Source organism: Nicotiana attenuata, unplaced genomic scaffold, assembly GCF_001879085.1.
Source record: "Nicotiana attenuata strain UT unplaced genomic scaffold, NIATTr2, whole genome shotgun sequence".
NCBI classification, from domain to species: domain Eukaryota; kingdom Viridiplantae; phylum Streptophyta; class Magnoliopsida; order Solanales; family Solanaceae; genus Nicotiana; species Nicotiana attenuata.
Genome location: NW_017672374.1, coordinates 92,599 through 117,286, shown reverse-complemented (window position 1 = coordinate 117,286; position 24,688 = coordinate 92,599). Strand labels below are relative to the sequence as shown.

The 24,688-nt window shown below is 37.7% G+C and overlaps 2 protein-coding genes across 3 annotated transcripts; both read right to left on the bottom strand.

The window, feature by feature from the left end:
• Nucleotides 1-3,562: 3,562 nt before the first annotated feature.
• LOC109212967 (probable serine/threonine protein kinase IRE4) lies at nucleotides 3,563-15,161 on the bottom strand. Of its 2 annotated transcripts, XM_019376709.1 has the most exons (17): nucleotides 14,545-15,159; nucleotides 13,174-13,265; nucleotides 12,725-12,916; nucleotides 11,278-12,513; nucleotides 9,267-9,439; nucleotides 8,949-9,192; nucleotides 8,131-8,223; nucleotides 7,911-8,051; nucleotides 7,740-7,832; nucleotides 7,274-7,469; nucleotides 7,029-7,114; nucleotides 6,470-6,558; nucleotides 5,911-5,962; nucleotides 5,744-5,800; nucleotides 4,921-5,064; nucleotides 4,372-4,449; nucleotides 3,563-4,168 (listed from the first exon to the last, which is right to left on the bottom strand). In XM_019376709.1, the coding sequence occupies exons 1-17, from the start codon at nucleotides 14,765-14,767 to the stop codon at nucleotides 4,070-4,072; spliced, it is 3,288 nt and encodes a 1,095-aa protein (XP_019232254.1). In that variant the 5' UTR covers nucleotides 14,768-15,159; the 3' UTR covers nucleotides 3,563-4,069. The 2 variants fall into 2 exon arrangements, with proteins under 2 accessions (XP_019232254.1, XP_019232255.1); XM_019376710.1 differs by lacking the exons at nucleotides 3,563-4,168; nucleotides 4,372-4,449; nucleotides 4,921-5,064; nucleotides 5,744-5,800 and having other exon boundaries at nucleotides 5,911-5,975; nucleotides 14,545-15,161.
• Nucleotides 15,162-21,789: 6,628 nt separating this feature from the next.
• LOC109212968 (uncharacterized membrane protein At1g75140-like) lies at nucleotides 21,790-24,218 on the bottom strand. Its single transcript, XM_019376711.1, has one exon. It carries the CDS (start codon nucleotides 23,953-23,955, stop codon nucleotides 21,967-21,969), a length of 1,989 nt encoding a protein of 662 aa, XP_019232256.1. The 5' UTR covers nucleotides 23,956-24,218; the 3' UTR covers nucleotides 21,790-21,966.
• Between the last annotated feature and the right edge of the window lie 470 nt (nucleotides 24,219-24,688).

Sequence of the window (24,688 nt, the reverse complement as noted above, 5' to 3'; positions counted from 1 at the left end):
CACACATAAACGCCATGATCCATCTTTCTTTTTAACCATTACAATAGGAGATGAATAAGGGCTAGTGCTATTTCTTATAACCCAGACTCTAACATTTCATTCACCATCTTTTCAATTTCATTTTTCTGCATATTAGGGTACCTATAAGGTCTGATATTAATAGGAGAAGTACCTTCTTTCAGGGTGATCTTGTGGTCATGCAGTCTAGAAGGGGGAAGTTGTTTTGGTTCCTCAAAGAGATCACTGAACTGCTGCAGAATAGCTTGTAATTCCCCACTCCTAACAGGCTCCTTAGTTGCTCCATCCATTAATAACAAACTAATGTCTACAGCTGGCTGTTGTTGTTCCCTGAATAAGCCTACAGATATCATGCATAATTCTGCAGGTTTGGCCAACAACTTGTCCATGCTGCCCTACTGAATCAACTTAGTAGCTGAAGGTTGTATTCCTCTTAGTGACACCTTATGGCCCATAATGCTCAATTCCATTCTAAGTTTTTTGAAATTCCACATGATATCCCCCAATGTGATCAGCCACTGAATACCCAAGACCATGTTGCACCCTCCAATTGGTAATACCAGCATATCTGAGTCAAAGGATACACCCTGCATCTTCCATATCAATTTCTTGTACATGTAGTTGCTTTTTACCTTCTTCCCGTCAGCCACAGACACATCAAATGGGGCTATAGCTGTCAATACACAACCGAATTTCTTGGCAGTATTGGGGTCCAAAAAATTGTGAGTACTGCCAGTATCAATTAGGACTTGTACAGCCTTGCCTTTGACTGACACAGTCACCCTCATAGTCCTAAAATCATGTAAACCATTCATGGCATGAACTAACACATGAGGTAAGATGGACCCATCATCATCTGTTTCCCATCCTTGACCAATCATACTCAGTAATTCTGCTGAATCTAGCATCACATCCTGTTCCAATTCTATTCCTTCTAATTCTTCTTCCACCTCCACAGAGAACAGTTGTCTCCTATTTTTACACACATGACCAAAACTGTATTTCTCATCACAGTTGTAGCAAAGGCCTTTACTTCTTCTTTCCTCCATTTCAGCAGGGGTTAGTTTTTTGGCATTTCTGTAGGTAGGTTTGGTAGGCAAGGTTTGAGGGTTGGTAAGTTTATTTGATGGCTGGCTAAATCTGGGGGGTATATGAATGTTGGATTGGGAATGTTGAGGGTTAGCAGATGAAAACCTGGGCATATTTTTGGTTGAATTTGAAGGGTTTAAGGGTATCATGAAAACTTGTTTCTGGACTATCAAGGTCTGCTCTTGGATCCTAGCTAAACTGATGGCTTTAGCTAAAGATCTAGGAGCTAACATCTTAACTGGTAACCCAATTTTTGGTTTCAAACCCCTAATGAAACAACTAACAACATACTCTTCTGATAACTCTACTCTAGTTAGCAATTCATCAAACAGATCAACATAATCCTGGACTGAGCTTACCTGCCTTAGGTCCTTAAGGTCTCCCATGGGATCATCAAACAACTCAGAACCAAATCGAGCATACAAGCAAGCTACATATTCTCCCCATCGTGGCCAATCCCTGGTCACCCTTTGCTTCATATATGATTGATGCCATTGTAAAGCTCTTCCCTCCAGTTTGCACGAGACTGCTCTCACCTTAGATTCTTCAGGTACTTCCTCATATGCGAAAATTTGTTCGCATTTGTATAGCCAGTCCTTCAACCCTGTGCCATCAAATACAGGAAATTTTGTATGATAATCGCGATTTGGAGGTTGATGACCCCTAGGACGAGGGCCTGCCATCTCTGGTCTATCATTCTCGACAGGTAGCTCATGATTTTGGCCTCCCGTTGTCACCAAATTCCCCATTAACATTTTCCTAATTTCTTCCATAGCCTGCGTCACCTTATGGTCGACAGATTTCTGCAATTCTGCCGCAGTCGATGTTACACACTTTATCGATCCCTTGAGACTATCAACTTCCTTCCTCAACTCATGCATTCGAGTGTTGTGATCGCCCATTTCCACAGAGCAATGATAGGAATCCAATTGGATTCCAGTTACGAACGGCAATTAAGCTCACCTAAAGAGCAAGGTTTTGGGAATTGCTCTTGAACAGTGTGCTCGATGGGAACCCAATAATGGTTCTGCGTATTGGAAAGATGAAAAAGAGAGAAGAAGAAGAAGAAAAACTGATTTCTTACTCAAACATTACATGAGAATAATCCCCAGATTTTGGAATACTTCCACCTATATAGAAGAGCGGGAAAGTTAGTTGTAACTAACTTTAGGAGCTCTTTCTTCAGCTAACTAACACGTGCGACTCACGTGACTAACTAACAATACTAACTAACAATTGCTTAACAACCACTAACTAATTTTTGAATAGGATCGTATCATAAAATAGTTGGACAAGCTGGGTAGAACTTAACATGAGCCCTGTTATTTAAGAAATTTTTAAAAGGAATTTTTACCTCCTATAGCAAAGCTTAACATCTTATTTATTTTAAATAAATATCATTTAAAAAAATTATATTCTATAGATTTGCTGAACCCTAAACCCTTCCGTTGCAATTACAACTGCAGAAGAAATCCTTACGTCTCCCTGTTCACATAGCTATGGCGAAGAACAGAAACAAGAATAAGAAAAATGGTCGTGCAGCTATGGATGTCTCCTCTGACAAGACGGTCACGGGTCCCCAAGTAGTGTTAGTAATTTCTGCAACCGAAATTGAATCCAAAGGAGATGAAGCCTCCGATCGACGGCAGCATGGGAACAGTGAGATTCAGGGTTTTTGCTCGACGGCGGATTCGCCGGAAATTAGGGTTTGTTCTTGAACAAAGACGATAGAGTTTGGGGCTGAGCAACTTGATTTTCTGTTAATATATTTCAACGTTTGTTCAACATATCACGCTGTATTTTCATGTATTTCACTATATTCATTATCTTTTTTCATTGTAATTCAATGTATCACGCTGTATTCCATGTATTTCATTGTACTTACTGTCTTTTTTTCATTGTATTTCAATGTATCCCGTTGTATTCTATGTATTTCAATGTATTCACTATCTCGCTATATGCCATGAATGTATTCATATGTTTTTTTTAATTAATATAGTTTATGTATTCAGATGTATTATATAATTTGTCTGAAGATTGCTATATTTTTGGGGTATTTTTCGGTTGAGAATCTTTTTTATAACTGGAAATACAAATTTATGTGTTATAATTGAGTTTGTTGAGCTATATTAGGAGTCTATTATGTTAATTAATTCACTTTCCGTTTAAAAACAGTGTAATCCCATATTTCATGCCGTGAATACAGTCGAATACAATAATCTATCCAGATGTAATTCCATGTTTCACGCCATAATACAGTCGCTGATTAGCCGGACTTCCTGATTCACGCCTATTTTTGCTACTGTATTCATGAATACAGTAGCTTAAATACATCTAATACATCTTATAACAAGATAAAACGTATCTACAATCCGTAATATAGCAAATGGTATCTATAGATAGCTAATTACCACTAAAAGATAGTACTTAATGAAAATTTCTCTACAATTAACAGTTCACATAAAGTCAAATTGGTAACTTCATATGAATTTTCAAGTGAAATAGTTTCAATTGGGCATCAGATTGTACGAAGCTATGAATTTAACGAGATTTAATCCCAAGCAACAGTGAAAGAAATAACCTCCAACCTTGACGACGAGAATGTAGAGTATCTTTAATTCTTTATTTTATTTTCTATTACGTGAGAAAAGGGGAGGAAACTTGGACAGTGAGAATCCAACCCACATATATTGTGTGAATGACATCTGCCGGTACCACTAAACTATAAGCTTTGGTTGTGAGATGTTGCATTAGAATGTTACATTCCACATTCCAGGTATAAGGTATAGCAAATATCATTCTTTTTTTTTCCTGTATGAGAGATCTAACAACCCCACTACTAGGATTTCACTGGGTCTACGAGAGATCTGACAAATGTCCTTGTGGATGCCGGGGTACGTCCCCCCTTTACAATACTTTTTAGTTCCATTTATTCGCATAGATGAAACTAAGAGAATGTAGCTTATTCACTTGGACCCTTACAGGGAGATGAGCACCTTGACGAGTCGAAGCCACTTTGTAAGAGCATATCATGGTTGATGGATGCCAACTGAGAGAGATTCTGTTTGAAGAACAAATTGGAATACATGGTTAAAAACTCTCACACAGATTTGCTGTTCTTGACTTCGGATCATAAATCAAAGGTTACATATAGCAGTCTAACGTGCTTTCACATTATTTGTTTATTTATTTACTGCTTATAAAGTGGGGAATAGGATTGCGGTTAAGCACTCACGATTATATAAGGCAAACATCATGGCATACCTTGAAAGAAAAATTCATCAAGGATAGATCAAGAGGAGAAGGATCAAACTGAGCGAGATCACCACATTCATCCATATTCTGAAAAGCAAACATCAATAGAGACTCTATGTTACATATAATCAGCAAAAAGAGTGTGATTAATGAATACATGGTATCCTCCTTGAAGTTTATTAACATGATGAGTTCAAGTAAGTTATTGCATTAGATTCTGGTACGCATATGCTGAAAACTTTAGCAGGCCATGCAGCATATGCTGAATGGCCATATGCTGGTAGGTCATGTGAACAGAGCTTGTTATCAGAGGAAAATATAATCGTAATCCATGAAGCATATCAAGTGAGCAGAAAGGAAAGAATTTGCATCATTAGATGTCATTCAGTATATGCATAAGGGGAAGGGGGGGACAAAAAGGTGTTCTTGCCAATATGGTATGTAACTAGCTACCGTGATAGAGTTAATTATCACAATGCAACATGGCCATACAATGAGTATTTCTTGAAAAGTGATTGAAAAGTGAATGATTGCATTTACTTAGAAAACTTAGTTTACCTCAAGTGCGAAGTTCGACGAGAACTCAGAGCTGTCGGAAGCAGAATCATTACAATCTTCATCATCTTGCACTCCACTTAGACCATAACGGGATACGAAATAGCTTGTGTCATCAACACCATCAGTCTGTGGTACAAAGGCTGCCTATAGAAACAATGAATCAGAAATTAAAGAGAACAATTTGCCTATACCGAAGGGGAGCCTTGGCGTAACTGGTTAAGTTGCTGCCATGTGACCAAGAGGTCACGGGTTCGAGCAGTGGAAACAGCCTCTTGCAGAAATGCAGGATAAGGCTGCGTACATAGACCCTTGTGGTCCGACCCTTCCCCGGACCCTGCGCATAGCGGGAGCTTAGTGCACCGGGCTGCCCCCCCTCCCCCTTTTTTTTTTTTTTTAAAATCTGCCTATACTGATTCAATTGTTAATGAAATATATGCAAAAGCACTATATGGGAGTCTACGTTATTCAAAAGAACGAAAGATTTCTAATTGCTAAAATTCCTAGTTAAGATGCATATTAGACAATGAATCTAGACACATATTAGCAGACATTACAACTATGTTCAATAAAATGACTGCATTTTCCATTACACAAGTTAACTGGCACTCAACTAATTATCACTATCAAGTATACAGAAAATGGAAAGATTATGGTTAAAGAGGAAGGAGCTAACTCTTTAAGAGAAAAACTATAATTAACAACAAAGTGTGCTGCCCAGTCCCTTTTCCCAGAAATCATGAATCTAAATATGTTAAATGAGATTATCAAAGAAGCTGAACAGGCTCAAACCCACACAACTGATATTTTATACAGTAAGGCCTACCTTCTGTAAGGCAAGATTATCCCAGTCAACTCCCCTGAAAAATTGGTGTGCTTTTACCTGTAGGAATATGGAGTAGATGATGAAAGTTAGTGCCAACCATGGAAGTTTCACCCCATATAACTAGTACACAAAGAGCATATTATTCTTTAAGAATATGCACAGACAACCTCTGATGCTCCTTTTGCTCCAAGGCGCAGATTTGGGTCATGAACAAGAAGCCTACAATAAAGCTCTACAACTGAGTTAGATCATCCAGCAGACAAAATCAAGGGAAAACATCTTATGATTGAATTTGCAGCCCGAATAATTAAACAACTAGGGTATTCCAGGATGAATGGTACTATTAATGTTTCAAATAGAAAATAAACAGTAATGGCATCAATGATGTCCAAGGAACAAATACAGAACTGGTACCCAAGAGAGCCCCTAGGCACTGGAAATGTGCCACTGTGAGATCACCTAGGAACATGATTTTGAGGTGAAAACACACAGTAAAAACCAGAGACGTTTGTTTCCAACTAATCAAACTACAGGCACCAAAAGATGTACCAATTACCAACCTAGTCTATGCAAAATCTATACGTGTTCTTCAGTACAAAATAAAGACTTAAAACGAAGAAAGCGTTTCGGACCTGATTATTCGATAAGAGGATGCTAGACTGCCATTGAAATTGGTCCCCAGAGGATAGTTCATGTATACAATTTAAAATGGTATTATTAGCTAACCTGTCAATCAAGTCTTGTGCCTCAAGGGACATCTCTTCTGGGACAAACGGCCAGGGGATTTGCTTGTTAAGAATATTATCAAAGATAACCTGTCAAGCCAGAAACAGTAATGTGTTGAGGAGGTGAAGTCCCATACTTATTGCAACTATTAAGTCATCCGGTGCTATATATTTTCCAGGTAGCTTTCTTAAAGATAAAGGCAACAAACAAATAAGGCAAAAATTTTCAACTATCATTAAGAAATTCCTGCTTCTTAAAATGCATTGTAGTTTATATGAACTTAAAGTCCAACTTAGCATCTGTCAACTGGAGTCAAAGTCTGTCCTCAAGGAATCACATGCACACATTACAATTGTCCTAAACTGGATGGAGAACTTTAGTAAAAGACCAATCTTATATAGCCAGGTCACACCTATTTAACATTATGACTGACAAAATGACTACTGATTACTGAAAGAGTTACATTTTCCCTATAATTTCAATATGACAAAAAGTAATACATTAGACAATTGTAATGTGAAAATGATGCTCAGAATAGGGAGGAACTGCAATATAATACCTCAGGGTGCTCGGCATTGAAAGGCGGAATCCCAGTGATGAGTTCAAACAAAATGATTCCTACTGACCACCAATCAGCAGCGCTACCTGTACATAAAATCAGATGGCGAAGTCAACGTTTTGTTCCTTTCATTGTCACTCCTGACGTCCCCCTTTTATCCATGTTATGTTTTATTTTAGATAAAGGTGACATGGGGAGGGAGTATCAGCATATCACCAACTCTAGTATAGCAATTTCTTTCTCACCATGCTCAGTTCCAAGAAGAATTTCCGGAGCCAAATAGTCAGGGGTACCAACAGCTGACCGTTGAGATTTGTCCAATAGATGATCTGGATCTTGCTGGCTACCAACATCAGGAAGCACTACATCCTTTGTATCGGGTCCAGATAGATCATCTGTGCTGTTCATTAGTCCAATTTTCGACAAACCAAAATCTGTAAGCTGGTTAAGCATATCCAAGATTAGAACATGATCCCCTTCAACACAGACTAGAAATACATCAAAAACATGCATGTACTCTGCAGAACGATTTATGATGGAGTTGATGCTAGGATTACAAGATTCCTATCAGAGTGATCAAATTTGGGACACCTTTGGGTGGGTGGGGGGTGTTATCAATATTGGCAAATTGAGAATCACTTATCATTCAGCAAAATACAATTAATTTTAGCTTCCTCATCATTTCAAAGATCTCTAATATACTAAACCAACCTTTATATGCCCATCTTGGGCAATTAATATGTTGTCTGGCTTGAGATCACGATGGACGATTCCTAAAGAATGAAGGTACTCCAGAGCAAGGACCTGAAGAAGGGCAAAACACATCCTTCAAAGAGCTCGAAAGGTTGCAAAATTTCATGACAAGAAAGTTTAGAAAAGTACCAATTCTGCGACATAGGTTCGAGCTACATCTTCCTCAAGGCAACCAACTTTTTTAAGCAGAGAGAATAGATCACCGCCATTAAGATACTCCATGACCAAATAAAGGTAGTCTCTGCTGGTGAATGAATAAAAAAATCGGACCTACAACCGTGAAAGCATCTTCATGATCCTACTGAGACCGACAAAAGGAAAAATTAAAAAAATAAAAAAATTGTAATACCACAAAAGGGTTTCTGACGGTAATCAATATATTGCGCTCTGCCAATATGCGCTCAATATCATTCTTTCGCAACAAATCTAATTTCTTGAGCACCTGCATATAGGATGAATGGCACCATGTCAGAAATCAGTACCAACTTGGTCATACAAAAGAAGTTTTCAGTAACAATACTATGGCAGACAAATACTTCAATGAGATATTTGTTGATACACATAGACATGCTGCATAACTAAGATAGTCCCTTAATCTAAGCACAAGCTTCTCCAACTTGTTAATTCTCCCGTTCGCAGGATGCACTGCAAAAGTGGTCCACTGACAAAGCAGTTATTGATTAGCATAGAAATTGAACTTCCGTGTCTTTCAGGTACTTATAACCAGCATACTTTGAAAAAAAAGCGTCCTGTTAAAGATGCAAAATCCCCCCCCCCCCCCCCAGTTGTACTTCAGTGCGACTCTTACATTCATCATCGAAAATGAATTCATCCATTCATTGTTGTATTCTAAAAATATGTGTTCCACTAGCCCACCTAAAAAAAGGTCATTAATTCTTCTTATTGAATCCACGACAAGATCTGTCAGCACTAAAGTTGGGATAAATTAAGTGGTACCCCAAAAATAATAAATAAAATAAAAAACCTCCTTTCCATCAGCAATCCCTAGAAACCAACAAACGCGAGATCTTTTCTGTAAAGAATGTAGATATCTACTGGTATCCACAAACATAAGAAGGAAAAGAGTTGAATAATATCATTTATGCAAATGCAAATATAATTAGATACATTAATTTATTCGAAGGTTAAGAATGACTCAAAAGGTACCTTGATTGCAAATAAATCTCCAGTTGACCGCTTGCGTGCCAGAAAAACTCTGCCAAAGGCACCTCTGCTGATTGGTTTGATAATCTCAAAATCATCAATGCTTGTTCTTTCTTTGTGTGATGAACTTGAAGGAGTTGACATTATACTGGAATGAGATGAATTATCCACTAACATTTTGGAGCCTTCTGAATGTCCAAAACCGTCTTTTCTATCCACAAGATCACAAGCAAGTATATATTTCTCTCTGCATGTAGTGGAGCAGTATCAGTTCTGGTTCATCTATAAATTCTAATTTACGACGAGTCCAAAAAGTTGTACCCCAAAAGGTTCTCTATTCGTCCCCCAAATGTATCTACTACAAGAGCTTTTAGCTTGTTATTTTGTAAAGTATATTGTAGGTCTTGCATGAAAGCAATTAAAAGCTCATGAGATCCTTCTTCTGAAAGATCTGTTCCGGCCGCACAACGTGCAATATCTGCTAAATCAGCCATCTAAGAAGGAAAAAGAAACGGAAAGGACAAAATCAGCCCATCTAACATGCAGGAATGAGTTAAGTCCTTAGCTCTTTAATAAAGAAACTATTGATCTACACATGCACAGTGTAGTTAATTCTGAAATGATACAAATTTATGGAGATGAAAAAGAGGTACACTAATACATTATCAGCTATAAACTTCTGAAACATAGCAGCATTAGCGTCATATCATCATCACTTACAAAGATTTTCTACAGAAATCCCAAATTTAGAATGTTTTCATTTATATTTAAACTGCAAAACGAGTTAATGAGAAGCAAAAGAAGTCTTGGAGAATTATTATTAGGTTTAACAAAACATAGGTAACTGATACGAAACATGTGTTTCAATTAAAAACTTGAAACTATACAAACTCATCCCAATAACTGATACGAAAGATTTCTCTTATTAATTATTTAGTACTTCTCTTGTACCAATTTATATGACACTCTTCCAGTTTTCTTTATAAGGCTGGTGTCACGTCCAACTTGCACGCACCTCTACTATTTCATTAGGAACCTGCATCCTCCAAGTAGAATACTGTCTCATGAAATGGGACAGAGAGTGTATAAGAATATTAATAACGAGACATGGAAAAGAGTTGGTTAAGAAAGTTCAGAAAAAGAAAGAGAAGAAAAGACATATCATTAATAAATCTGTTGAATTCTCCAGAGATAAGTGATCAGAACAGGTAGCAGAAAAATCACTCGAGGGGGAAACAGCCCGGATCACCAGCTAAGGCCCCTAAACGATCGCTCAGTGATAAAGGAGGTAGGGGTGCAGAGACAAGCCAGGAGGTTTGCCTAGAAGCAGCCACCCTTGGAAGAGTGCGTAATAGCTCACTGATCAAGCGCTTTTGCACCGAAGATGAACGGGGCTAAGCGATCTGCCGAAGCTGTGGGATGTAAAAATACATCGGTAGGGGAGCGTTCCGCCTTAGAGAGAAGCCTCCGCGCGAGCGGTAGTGGACGAAGCGGAAGCGAGAATGTCGGTTTGAGTAACGCAAACATTGGTGAAAATCCAATGCCCCGAAAACCTAAGGGTTCCTCCGCAAGGTTCGTCCACAGAGGGTGAGTCGGGGCCTAAGATCAGGCCGAAAGGCGTAGTCGATGGACAACAGGTGAATATTCCTGTACTGCCCTTTGTTGGTCCCGAGGGACGGAGGAGGCTAGGTTAGACGAAAGATGGTTATCGGTTCAAGAACGTAAGGTGTCCCTGCTTTGTCAGGGTAAGAAGGGGTAGAGAGCAGTGACTTGAGAACTTAAAGCACTACTCTATTTCGATTTAGCCCAAATTGATTTATTGGTTTCTTGTCAAACAAAGAGGTTTCTTTTATGTAATAGCACTAATGAACAATTGTAAAAAATAAGCAAACTCTAAAATCCTCCTTCATTAGGCTATGATTTCCATGGAGATTTAGTAAGGAAAATGATAAAGGAAAGACTTTTAGAAACTGACGCGTCAAGTAAGGAACCCGATAGAAATATAAGATCTAATACACCCAAAGAATGAGCTGTACACAATTATTTATAGCTATCCATATTGCTAAATGATCATCAACAGCATTAGAATCCTTTATTTTGTTCACATACTCTCTCTTACTCCATTTTCCTCCTCTCAGACAGACACAAGCAAAACAAGAGAACTTCCTGTGATTTTTCTTTAATTGATCCCTTAATATGGAGTGAAATACTTGGATTCCAACTTTAGTGCTTCTTCACTACAAAATTAGTGGATTTCTGGACACGACCCAACACATATTTCTCACTAAGTTGAGACAAATTGCCAACCAAAATTCAGAGTACAGTGACAAACCTGCTGGACATCCTCTAGCTCAGAAAGATTGTTATGCTCTAACCAGAAGTCAAAATTTACTGCCCGAGGGGTATTTGTGGAGGATACTGATGTCATGCTCCCTGTTGAAGATGGTGGGCCACAATGATTAAACTTTGCACCCAAGTGACTCTTCAAATTAACGAATGCTGCTAATGGAGAATCTTCTATACTGGCCGTATCCATCTCATGAAGATCCTCAAACATTCCATCTATCCCTTTGCTTCTCCACTCACCCATATTTGGTGAATAACCTTCAGATGTATTCCCAGAATTTGCACTTTTCACTTTTGAATTTTCTTGGATCTCAGACGTTGCATGAAATCCTAAATTGCGTGACTCCACAAGCTGATCCAGTAACTCTGCAAATTTCAGAAGGCGCTCATCTACATCTAGAGATTTCGAATCACATTTCTCGGCATAAGCACATATATAGGAATGATACTCCAAATGAATAGTGGGAACAAGTTCCTCACAAATTCTACATATCACCAAAGAATCATCTGAATACTGCTGTCTACACTCGCTTTTCAATTCTCCACTAATTCGGTCGCTGATATGGTTTAATGATTTCATGTTAGACTGAATGTCAGGATGGTTAATAAAAGATGATGGTGGTTCAATAAACATGGGATCTTTTTCTAGTGTAGTGACACTTCCATCCAAGAGAAATTCAGATTTCCGCTGATGTGTGTGAGAGGAAAATTTTGAAGTCTTTTCTTCCTCCAAACTGCATTTGCCACCTGCCTTTGTGTTCAAAGTACAACCTGCTTCCGAATCAGATATCCCTCGCTTGAGAACCCAATCCGTTTTAATAGAAGGAATTCTATTTAGACATTCTTTAAGCTTGGCCAGAGATGTCTCATCAACTGGCTCACTGTCCTTAGCAAAATACAACAGCCTTGTGCACCGTGTCAATATAAAAAGCATGCGTGTCAACAACCATTTCAAAAGACCCATTTGGCATTCTTGTCTTTTCATAGTCAGGTCCTGGACAATTGCTTCACACTTGGAGCGGAACTCTAAACACGTCATTTTGATACAATCTTGAGCAAGAACAACAAGTTCTTCAGCCATCTTTTGTCCATCCAGAGGCAAGGAATCATTCTTCTCATTCTTCTGTACAATTTCTACAACCTCCTGCAAGAAACCGCCTAGCTCTGTGTTCACTGCTTCTTTAGCAGCATCAAATCTTAAACGAAGAGATCCAATCAGCTCCTGCATCTCATCCCATGGAACAAAAGTTAATATTGAACTTCGAAACCATATCAGCCACCCCATCTGACCTACTTATCTTGATCATTACACTGTAAAATGAACGTAATTCCTTCCTATGCTTATCACTTACCACCCTCTTTCCTATGCTTATCACTTGCCACCCTCAATTAATAACTGGAAGTGTCAGAACAAGAAATGTCGAAAGGAATACCTTTAGATCATTATAGCTGTGAGCTCGCGGAGGTGAAGGTTGAATGCCACCTTTTGGACCTAGCTCGTGTGAAAAACTTTTGAATGTTTTGCTTGCTTTACTATTAGGCATTGTTCCTTGAGAAGATTGCCTCATTGTCACATGCTTCCCCATCTTATGCACATTCCTTCCAGGACCCTCCTTGTCAGTACCCTAAAATGCAAATTATCAAACAGTGAGACACAGCATAGCACATCAAATAAGCAGCAGAAACATAGCATAGCACATCCAGAGTAACTTAACAAAACTACTTTTATGTGCAAGCTAAACCATTTCTTACCTGCAACAACAACAAGAACAACAAACACAGTAGTTTCCCACAGGTGGGGTCTAGGGAGGGTAAGATGTACGCAGCCTTACCCCTACCCCTGGAAGGGCAGAGAGGATGTTTCCAATAAACCATTTCTTACCTGATTTACTGAAATTCCACTACCAGCTTGATCTAAATCCTTAAAGAGATATGACGCAAACCAACTAGCTATCTTCCTGCCTTTACGGTGTCCTGTCAGGTAAAGGGACCAGAAAGTTTAGTAGAACAGAAATCCAATTGGACAGAGAAAAAGAGCTGCCAAGAATATTAAAAAAAACTGGAAATTAAACTCCTTTGAGTTCCTGCATCGCGAACAGAAAGCGCGAGGGGGGGGGGGGGTTACAGAGAGATTCCATCCAATTGAGAAGACACAAACTTAGGGAATTTACAATCAAAGTAATTTTAAATCTTACCAAGGAATTCCAAAGTTTAGGTAATGATAAGTAATCTATGCATCGGAAGCACTAGTACAACACGGATGATGACAGTTTTAAAGGTGAAAATCACAGTCTGATCATATAACAGCTAAAAAGTATACTTGCTCAGACTGCAACATCAGTAAGACAAATGACCAGCTTCCTCCCTCTCAAACAAGCTTCTCCATTCATATGGTAGGATAGGGTCTTCGAATACTCGTTCATTCTATGACTACTCGTTCATTCTATTACTATTAGACGTCAGCATTAGACAGTGCATACATTCGTTTCGGAAATTATTATACATATACCAACTTTCTTTCTAGAAAATTACCATATAGCTTTCAGCTGAAGAACTTCAGTAATTAAAGCAGATATTAGCTCCCCAATTTCTCCAATCTCCTGCACCCAACTCTAAGAGTTTCTTTTCTATCAGATCCACTAGCTTCTCTAGACAGGAGACCAATAAATCCAAAGTATATCTTCCTTCATCTGAACTAAAATCCACTACTTTTTGTTTAAATCCTTATTAAAAAAAGGTCTCATTTTTAGACATGCAGATGCAATATGGCTAATACACCTATTGACGGGAAGTAGTATCCGTTGGAATACTCGAGTCATGTGCAAGCTAGCTCGGGGCCTTGGGCACCACCGTCATATTTTTATTAAGAAAAATAGCTAATACACCATTCGAATGCCCAATGACATCATCATGTTCAGCCTAGCATGTGACTATATCAAACAATAGAAATTTTCCACCTCCCCTTTCCAATACAAACTACACTCCAAAATGCTCAACACCACTCCATTATTAATATTATTCTGACTATTTTCAAAAATTCATTCATTTAACTACTCAATATTAAACTTTGACGCGACATTTTATCTATTACTTTAATATCTTCTTCAACGGCCACTACTATAATACACAAATCAAATAAAAATCTTAAACTAACACTAATCAAAAACTTAATAACTGCATAAAAAAATATCGTAATGCGTAGAACACAAAGGTTAACTATTTAAAAGCTAAACAGGAGATTTAGCAAAAAGACCTTTACGTCCTTTTGCGGCAGCTCTTTGGTCCTGCTTCAAACGAGGCGTGGAAGCTCCAGAACGAGGAGACTCATTCAACTTATCGGAATCTACTATAAGCCTTGAACTCGGCCTTTCCTTCGACTCAAGCCGCCTAGTCTTAATCCGGTTCAAACCGGTCGGAATTCCGGTCTCCGGCGACGACAACGACTCACCACCACCGGTCCGACTCGGTTCCGCCATCACAAACTCAGCCACAACAATCTAAAATCCCTAGTTTTATTGAAGAAAAACTGAAATTAATAAAATGAGAGTTTTCGAGTAAACAGTGTGGTTTTGGTGAAGCGGTAGTTGAGGTAACGGTTCCAACTTTTCAAACAGAAAAAGGAAGAAGAAGGAGAGTGAGTGATGGCGTGTTTCGGATGTTCTAATTCTAATATTAATATACAAAAAGGCAAAATCTATGTTGTGTTTGTTGAGAGAAAGTTTGTTTCTCACTTTATTGTTTTTAATCTCAGGATCTGAGTTGCAACTTGCAAGCTTAAATGTTGCAACTCTGATCCTATTTCAGAGTTTGAATTCTACCAAAAACTCTTTTTACTTCTACCTTCTCCTTTTTATTGTTTATGGATCTGTGTCACAAGAATTTAAAGGAAAAAAAAATAAACCACTGTTTTTATTCTTTTCTTCTTTAGTACTTATATTCCCTTTTTAATATGTCTTACTAATAAGCTCACTTCTCAAAAATCGGCTTATTTTGATAAGTCTTTTTTATAAAAGTAATTTTAGCGAGAAACAATTTGTTTTGGCTAATTAATTTAAAAATTTTTAAAAATTGTTTTTATTTTTCTCAAAAGTGTTTTTGAAAAATATGCGTAAGTTACTTTTTTCTACTTCTCTGAATTGTTTCCACTTCTACTTAAAATTATTATTTTATCTAAAAGCTTGGCCAAACACTTCAATTTTTTTTTAAAAAAATATTTCTTTTGAGAAAAAAAAAATGCTTTTGGCTTTGGTGATGCTTGGCCAAACAGGCTATAAGTTATTGTTCTTAACTTTTTCTTATGGAATTACAATTTAATAATCATTCTCATAATGTTACCCAAAGCTGTCCATATTTTATTTATCTGGCAGAGTTTAATGGAAGGGAGTCTTGAATCAATGGTAAAGTTGTTTCTATGGGACCTATAGATCACGAGTTCGAGCTGTGAAATTAGTCACTGATGCTTCCATCAAGATAGGTTGTCGGCTACCTTTTTGGGGAGAGTTTAATGGTGAAGGTCACAGTTCAGATGGGCATTCACTATCTCGAAGGGGAGCCCTGAAGCAACGGTCAAGTTATTTCCGTGTGATTATGAGTTCGAGTATGCTACCTACATCACACCCCCTTGAGATACGGCCTTCTCCGGACCCTGCATGAACGCAAGATATTTTGTGCATCAGGTTGCGGCCTGAACATTCACTATCTCATGTCAACTTTATGAAATTCTGATTCACAAAAAAATTTAAAAAAAATAAATAAATAAATACTTCACAAATCTATACATTTACACATTTAAAAATAAGTTAATCTTTGACCGACAGTTAACTATATTGATTTAATTTATGTTTCCAATAAGCATATTAATCAAAGAAGGAAATAGATTACGTTGACAAATTAATTGTTGGGAGTTAATTTTTAGTCACGGTGCAAAATATAATCAAATAAGGGGTGGCAAAGAAATGAAGAATAATGATTCCCAAATGAAAAGGATTGATTTGGTCGTCCTTGTGCAACGGCATTTTCAGCTTTAGCTAAACCAAGTTGCAACGGTACGCACACATCATTTTCTTTGAGTAGTTGTTTTATTCCAATTTAAAGTAAAATGTGGCTCTTTTTCAATCCAAACAAAGTATTAGGCTATCGTAGTAACAGTGACATAGGCTAACAGACGGTAGAATATATGCAACTCTAGCTACCCTTTTCAGTACGATATTAAAAAGATTAAGTTTGAAGGGGAGTCTTCATGCAACTGTCTAAGTTATCTTCGTGTGATTTATAAGTCGCGAGTTTGAGCCATAAAATCAGCTGCTGACCCTTGCATTAAGGTAGGTTGCTTACATCATATTTCTCTGGGGCGCGGCCTTTTCCCAGATCATGCGTGAATACGGACAGGGACATATATAGGTTAAGGGGTATGGGTTTACGTGAAGCCATGTTTCTCTCTTTAAACCATGTATAACAATGTTATGTTTCTTTAAAATTTACTTAAATACATGTGTGTGCACCTATGCTTAAAGACTCCTATATAGTGCAACAATTATTAGTGTACCTCAACAAATAAAATTAGCGGTTCAAATCCCACTTTGAGGGTCTTATTTTCGGCACGGAGTATAGATATATATGTGTGAAAATTACTAAAATTTCAAAAAGAATATAATTTTGAATCTACAATTTTAAAAGTGTAGCGGGTTCATGGTAAGAGACTAAAGTTAAACTTGTCAAATGTAAATTCTAGATCCACTAGTGCACCATCATCTTGAAATCCTAAATCTGCATTTGAATACGATATGTAAATGCACCGAACTACCCTTTTTTAAGTTTGCATTCAGCGTTATTCTAAAATTAAACGTGTAAAACTTTTTAATGTTTATCTCCCTTTAATCATGTAACATGTTCCCACTTGTATACGGAAAAAATCGAGCTTGCCTAATTTTGTATGACTAATCGAAATCGGGATGACAGATTAAGGCTCGGCCTCGGTTATATCGGATCATGATACGGAGATGAATCGGTAAGCTCGTGGAACAATGGTTGATCCAGATCGAGCCGCGATCGAGACCGAAGCGAGAAAGAGATCGAGTGAGAACGAAGAAGCCTGCTAGGTCGAATAACAAAAAAGCCGAGATAGCCGTGATCGGGCAAGGATTGTGGCGAAAATCTCGGCACGTATCAAGCCAAGACCGGATATTTAGCCAATCATGGGATTTCCTTCTGTAATTAGAATTGTACCATAAATAGGATTCATCTACTAAATAAAGAGGGTCCTAATCATTTTGTAAGGGGGTACATTCACGCATAATCAAGCAATATACTACATTTTTCTCTTAAGCTCTCTCAACCACTACTGTTCAGTCTACACTCTTTCAATAGCATATTCTTTTGGTTCGAGGGCGATTTAGCTCGAGGGCCACAGGTGCTCATCACATTGGTTTGCTCTACTTTACTGTTAATTCCTTACGTTAATTCTCATATTTATCAGTTTGTGCCAAGTGAAATCACATATCCTTAAAATACTTATAAGTTTAATTGTAATCCAATTTTAAGGGTAAACACCACTCATGGGATAAAACTGAGTTTGTTGTTCTTATTGTTTAATCCCGTAACATGTCTTAATTTATCTTTTCGGTGATCTGAACATAAAAATTCTCTTGACTCGTGACGCCAAAAGCTCCATCTGCCCCTACGTATTGACTTGGTCCGGCATGCCAATTTTTAGCAACACGGCGTGGAAAGCTTCGATCGAATAACTTAGTGGAAGTTAATTATGAGAAGGTTTGATAAATTCCAAATAGTAAACTATCACCAATAAGTCTAATAATAATAGGTGACGACAGTGGCGGATCCACATTCAAGCAAGGGGTGTCAATCGCCAGCCCCTTTATTGAAAAATTACACAGTATTGGTAGATAAATTCTTTTTATTTTATATATATTTGTTATACATTGACTCCCCCTGATTTTACAATATATTTAAATTCTTATATTTTGATACCTCTTAGTGAAAATTCTGACTCCGTCACTTGACGAGTGAAAAATGGCTGTTAAAAGATGATGTTTTGCTTACAAAATTCAACAGAATATATATGGTCCCCTCCACTTTGAAAAGGACAGCCTTCCTTACCTGAGAATTGGATGAACTCATCAGTACGTTATATGTAAATATGCATTCTTTCTATTTAAAAATAAATGTCCAAGTTTTAAAGACTATGGATTATATCGAATATATCTAGAAAGCGAAGGAAATGAAGTGGGCCTCTCAAGATTTTGAAAGGTTTTTGCCTTTTTTGGAAAATCGTAAAGGAAATAATTTAATTGGAAAAAAAAAACGAATTACACTACTCCCTTCGATCTATAATAAGTGATCAATTTGCTTTGGGCACACCCATTAAAAAAATACTAAATTCTAAACAAAAAATAACTGGTGTGACTAAACTACCCTTAATTAAATATTGCAGCATAGTTATAGTAGCACTTATTTCTCTTCCCAAATGTGAGGAGTAAATAATTTTTTTAGGGATATGTACATGAAGATAACTTTGGAAAAACAAATTAAATTTTTTTCTTGATTATATAAACGGACACATTATTTTGAACCAAAATAAAAACAACTAAAGATAGATGTTTGCCCCTTCCTTTCTTTTCCTAATTTGGTACGATAAGAGCTTCTCATACGAACCAACTTTTGATAACTTAATTGATATCACGTAAAGTATATTTCTTTGTTAATTTTTTCCAATGAATACAATATATCAATCAGCTAAGATTTTGTCTTACTATCAACATACTGCAAAATAATAATAATAATAATAATAATAATAATAATAATAATAAAGAAATAAAGAAGTGACTGGTAGAAAAAATTACTTGCAGCATTAATTTGACGCCTTTAAGCAACAGTCAAGTTATCTCTGTGTGACTTATAAGTTACGAATTCGAGATGCTTGCATCAAGGTAGACTGCCTACATCACACCCTTAAGGTACGGCTCTTTCCGGGCACCTACGTAAACGCAAGATACTTTGTCACCGAGCCGCCTTTTTTTACTACTCATACTCCATACGACTTTTTCATAGTTACGTATACACATTTGTTTTTTTTTTAGATAGTCCTAATAATCACCAAACACAACTCTTAATGTACAACCCACCGTCCACCACACCATACTAATGCAATTTATATCCAACCAAGTGTTGACAATGACTTACACAACTATAATTATTCCACTGCACAAAGTATTTCTTGTGAAAAATATTCTCAACAAAAAATAAAACATTTATACTAACACTAAGGTTTTAAATCTAATAGAAAATATCTTGTTTATCGCTATCAAATATTAATATCCAGGAGTGCAGCTACATCTATAAGCAATGGCTACTTTTGTACAGGATAAGAAGGAGGAGCACGGGTTCGAGCTGTGGAAACAACCTCTTGCAGAAATGCAGGATAAGACTGCGCATAATAGACCCTTGTGGTCCGGCCCTTTCCCGGACCCCACGAATAGCGGGAACTTAGTGTACCGGGCATCCTTAAGAAAGGAAGGGGCAAGACACAACTCACAAAGGGAAAACTTGAGGAAATTAAACTGCCCAGTTTATGAGGAGAAATTCAAGAATAGCCAGATTTACCACTGGTCGTTGAAAAATAGCCAAGTTTCAAAAGTCATCGAAATTTAACCACTTTAAATCTGAGCGAAAACACTGTTCAAAATCCGGAAAAATACGCCCGCAAATTTTACGGGAGTTCCAGCATAAGTATGCTTGAACTCCCGTAAATTTTACGGGAGTTCCAGGATAACTATGCTGGAACTCCCGCAAATTTTACAGGAGTTCAAGCATAATTATGCTGGAACTCCCGCAAATTTTACGGGAGTTCCAGCAAGTATAATTGTCCAGTATAATATACTGGAGTTTGGAGCACTGATGCTCCAGTCTCCCGCAAATTTTACAGGAGTTAGCAAAGTATACCGGTCCAGCATAATGTGCTGGAGTTCGTACACAAATGCACCAGAACTCCCGTATATTATACTGGACCGGTCCCTGTTGCAGCAAAATAGTGGCTATTTTTCATTGACTTGATAAACGCTGGCTATTTTTCATTGACCAGTGTGAAAACTGGCTATACCATGATATTTTAACCAGTTTATGGTATAAAGTTGATATACTGAAATTTGCAACAATTTTTATCCATGTGAAGAATGACAAATGACAATCTAACATCTTTAGAACCTTGTGTTTCTTCTATATATTGACTAACTCTGCCAAATGCTGTCTTCTAAAGCTTAAAACACTTTGGTAAACAAATGAAATAGGTGACCAAACCAAAACTAAAACTAAAACCAAAACCAAAGGTTTTCTCGAAAGACAATAACAAATGAATTATTCCTTCCTTTCCCAAACACCAGAAAGAAAAGGAAAAAAGAGATTTTCACAAGATTCAGCTTATCTTAAATAATCTGAGCTCTTGAGAGAATATTATGGTACCTATAGCACATCACTTGCACCACACTTAAGCTTAATTGTCTATTAAAATCATGATCGTTTTCCCACTGAGAAACATGAGCAAGCCCTCACAAATTGAATCCATAACAAACCGTTTTCTACAACCGTTTTCTACATTAAAAAAAAGGGCAGCTCGGTGCACTAAGCTCTTGTTATGCACGGGGTCCGGGAAAGAGCCGGACCACAAGGGTCTATTGTACGCGGCCTTACCCTACATTTCTGCAAGAGGCTGTTTCCATGGCTCGAACCTGTAACCTCCTGGAAGCCGTTTTCTACATTGATTAAAATTATTGGTACTCTACTTGGAAAACCAAGTAAAGACCTGCTGCTGCCACTGCATGTATAGAAGAAGCAGCTTCTCACGAATACATGAGCATAAATAAATTGCAACCAAACATGACGCTAAACAATTAAACTTTAATCCATGATAAAATTTAAATAAAATTTCCATTTGCACGAGAGCATTAAATGCTCAAGCAGGAATCGTAAGAACCTCGACATTTTTGTTTTGATGAAAAGGTAAAGATAGTAAGAACCTAAACATTCCTCAAGGAAGTTCTCCTACATTAACTTTTTTTCCCCTTCGAACAGAGTAATAGAGATGAAGATATGATGGTGATAATAACGACAAAACTAAAACAGTTTCAGTGACAAGTACCTTTCCTCAATTGTTCCACCAAGGCTCCTTTGGCTCCATCTAAGATAGTTGAAACTCAAGGCTATTCTACCACGTATCAATTTAGGGCTCGGCGACCAGACCGAAGTTGTGAGATACATTGATCATGATTTCTCCTTTCCTTCCACTTTTTCCTTTTTTTAAGGGGTGGGGGGTCGAGGTGAGGGATCTGCTTATCTTTTCCAACTTGATCTCAAACAGGACAGATGACCTTCAACGATTGTGTGAGTAATCTCTCCTAGAACTGAACTTACAGCTGGATTGCGCATACTTGGAATAAGTTTTAGCATAGAAGGAAAAAGAGAAAAAAAATTGATAACAAAGATCTCCTTGATTACCAATTCAAGGTAGTCAGAACAGAAAGCTCAAAATGTTCTTTTTTTATTTCCACTGACCACAATTAGTAACCGTTGCAAAGTTACAGCTATAGATTGTCAGCTTACCCACGTGTCAAAAATGACAGTAAGGTTGCTGAATTTAACACATGTACCTGACATGAACTACAGATTACTTGCCATCATCCAGAATTTGACTGTTTACAAATAGGCTCTCTCTCCTTTTCGGAAAACCTGATGTTTCTAGATTCGACCCCCTAAATTTCAACTCCGAGGTAGTTCTAAAGTTGGGATCAACAGAGGAAGGCCTGGAAGTTGTATCGGAAGGATTTGATCTATAGGCACTTGTTGTTCCACCAGGATAGCGCGATGGAGAGACATACCTTCCAGATGGAGCTCTGAGGCCGCTACCCATTAGATCCATAAGATCTGCATTCCTCGACGAATCAGCATAAGATCTGTCACCTTGGCTGGATCCCGATGGAGCCCCACTTGTAACACTCGTCGAATTGAAAGGATCGTCAGGTCCCCATGAGGTAAGAGCTTCCTTTTTCTTGGCAAAAAAATAATATGCACCTAAAAGGAAAAGGATGAAAAATAAAACGGGACTCGTCCACATCATGGTGTTGAACTCATTTTTGAAAATTGGAAGGTTTGAGCGATATATCCCCAAGTAACCATTTCCCAGTCCAAGAATAACGAGCTTTTCTTGATCACTGACTACTAAAGGAATCACCTTTTTATCTTTATCATTTAATTCCAAAGATTGATAGTTCAAAAATGATGCTACAATCTCATCATGACCAGCAGAGAACAAAAGCCTTGGTCCACCAGACCGGACATAATGTTGCGATGATACATTATACAGTGATACCTTCTCCTGGTTAGCAATAAGCAAATATCCTTTAATCGCCTGAAATGATAGAGGCTCGGCCATTTCTAACTTCCTCTTGGATCTAACCCTGCACTTGAAGTTCATATTATCTCCTAAGAGTAGCACATGAATCAAATCACCATCAGATGTAAACCCATATGCCTTTGACCGTTCAGTTGCATCAAAAACATAACTCCTAGCAATAGAAGTGTTTAAACCTTCACATTCAGATTCCCTAATTCTCATGGTCCTCAAGTCTAAAGACCCCGCACCAGTCTCTGTAAGAAATAGAAGCCTTTGTTTCAAAAACGCAAGCGGCCTGCTCTTTGGCACTGTCAACCCAAAAACAGTGCCATTCTCCCTAAAAACCCTAAGTTTCCCGGAAAAATCCGTGGACAAAATATATCTATTTCTTCCAACATGATGCACATCTAAACTTGTAATCGAAGACCCACCTTCCTCGATTTCAGGCGAAGCAAATTTTCTTACGGTTTCCATATGAAGAGTAGCCCTGTCATCACCATCAGGGACTACCTCCCAAATTCTATGCATCAAAATACCGCCATTTTCATGCCCCGTAACAACCAAACTCTCATTCTTATAAACGGACAAGTATGACACATAAGCTGTTATTGGTGAACTCAACGACGTCTGAAAATCAATCAAAACTTCCCCGTTTCTGGAGAATGCATAAACCTTTCCGCGATCATCGCCAATGACAACATACTTGCTCAGCCCTTCAGCATCCCTAAATGGCAACACATTAATGCTAGTTGCATCTGATCCCAATCTCACTGCTGATATAAACTGAAACCTTTCCAACCAAAGAGGACTATACTTAGTAACAGACACTGCTCCCATTCTCTCCCCATCTACTACCTTACTATCTAATAAACTACCCTCACTACTACCCACAAAACCATCACTCTGAATCTTCTTTTTCTCATCAAAAACAACTTGCTTAGTCCCTTTAAAACTCTGCTTCTTATCTTCCAAGATTTCACCTTTAGGGTAATCCAATAATCTTGATTCTAACTTAGAAACAAGCAAGCTAAGATTTTTAACAAGCTCTGCTAGCTTTTCTAATTGAAGTTGGTGTCTTTTTAACACATCTAAAGCATCAACATGTTCAAATTTCTGTTCAATCTCATGATTGTGCAACTTGTCTTCTTCAATTATAACTGATTCAGAGCTTGAACCATTTTCAGCAAAAGCACTAAAAACCCAAACATCAAATAACAAAAGCAAAGAAAACAAGAAAATCTTGCCTTTGTTTGAGCTTGCCATTGCACAAAGTGATTGCTCGTATCAAAGCTTTTGGGTCATTAGCTAAGTGGGGAAATTACAGATCTTGACTCTTGTTTGATGGGTTTTTTGAATATTTAAAGTTCAAGATTTGGAGGATCAAATGAGAAAGTAATTTTTTTTTTAGCTGAATATCCTCACTTGTTCATACGTTTTTCTTGACTGTCGGACTGTGCTTCGGTCGATTCAGATTTTAGGGCTACTAAGGAGGTTTTTTAGATTTTTTTCTTTTTGTTCAGGCAAAGGTTTGACGTGGGAAACTATGTTGTCACTGTAAGAATGAGAGTGGATCTTCTACGTTGCACCCCATTGTAAGTACAAGTAGAACTCAATAGGGGCTGTTCGATAAGTAGGAAGCTAGATAAGTGGATGAGATTAACTGATTAAGGAAACTATTAATATGATGAAATTGTAAAGTTTCTCCTTGCATTGTTTGAGTCGGTCTATAGAAAAGAGAAACTTGACTTGCATTTAGGTAAAGGTCCAAAATTATCCCTTTACTATGATATATTATTTATTTCTGTCATGCGTTATACTTTTCATTCAATCTAGCCCCTATTGTTAATCAAGTTTTTAAAATACCCCTAACCCTAACGTCCTTCCACCGTGGCAGCTGACCCCCTCAATTTTTGCCATGTCAGTTGCCATGTCAGCAGGTCCTACTAATTAACCCACATCTTTTCTTATTAAAATATTTTCATCTTCTTCTCTCTCT

Bases quoted from the DNA above. Each gene is read 5' to 3' on its own strand.
- LOC109212967 (XM_019376709.1), bottom strand. From the start codon at position 14,767: ATGGCGGAACCGAGTCGGACCGGTGGTGGTGAGTCGTTGTCGTCGCCG. The intron at 5,963-6,469 runs GTTAGCTAATAA...GCTTTATTGTAG, and splicing joins GCACAAGACTTGATTGACAG to GCTTCTTGTTCATGACCCAA. The intron at 4,450-4,920 runs GTAAACTAAGTT...TTTGCTTTTCAG, and splicing joins CGTCGAACTTCGCACTTGAG to AATATGGATGAATGTGGTGA.
- LOC109212968 (XM_019376711.1), bottom strand. From the start codon at position 23,955: ATGGCAAGCTCAAACAAAGGCAAGATTTTCTTGTTTTCTTTGCTTTTG.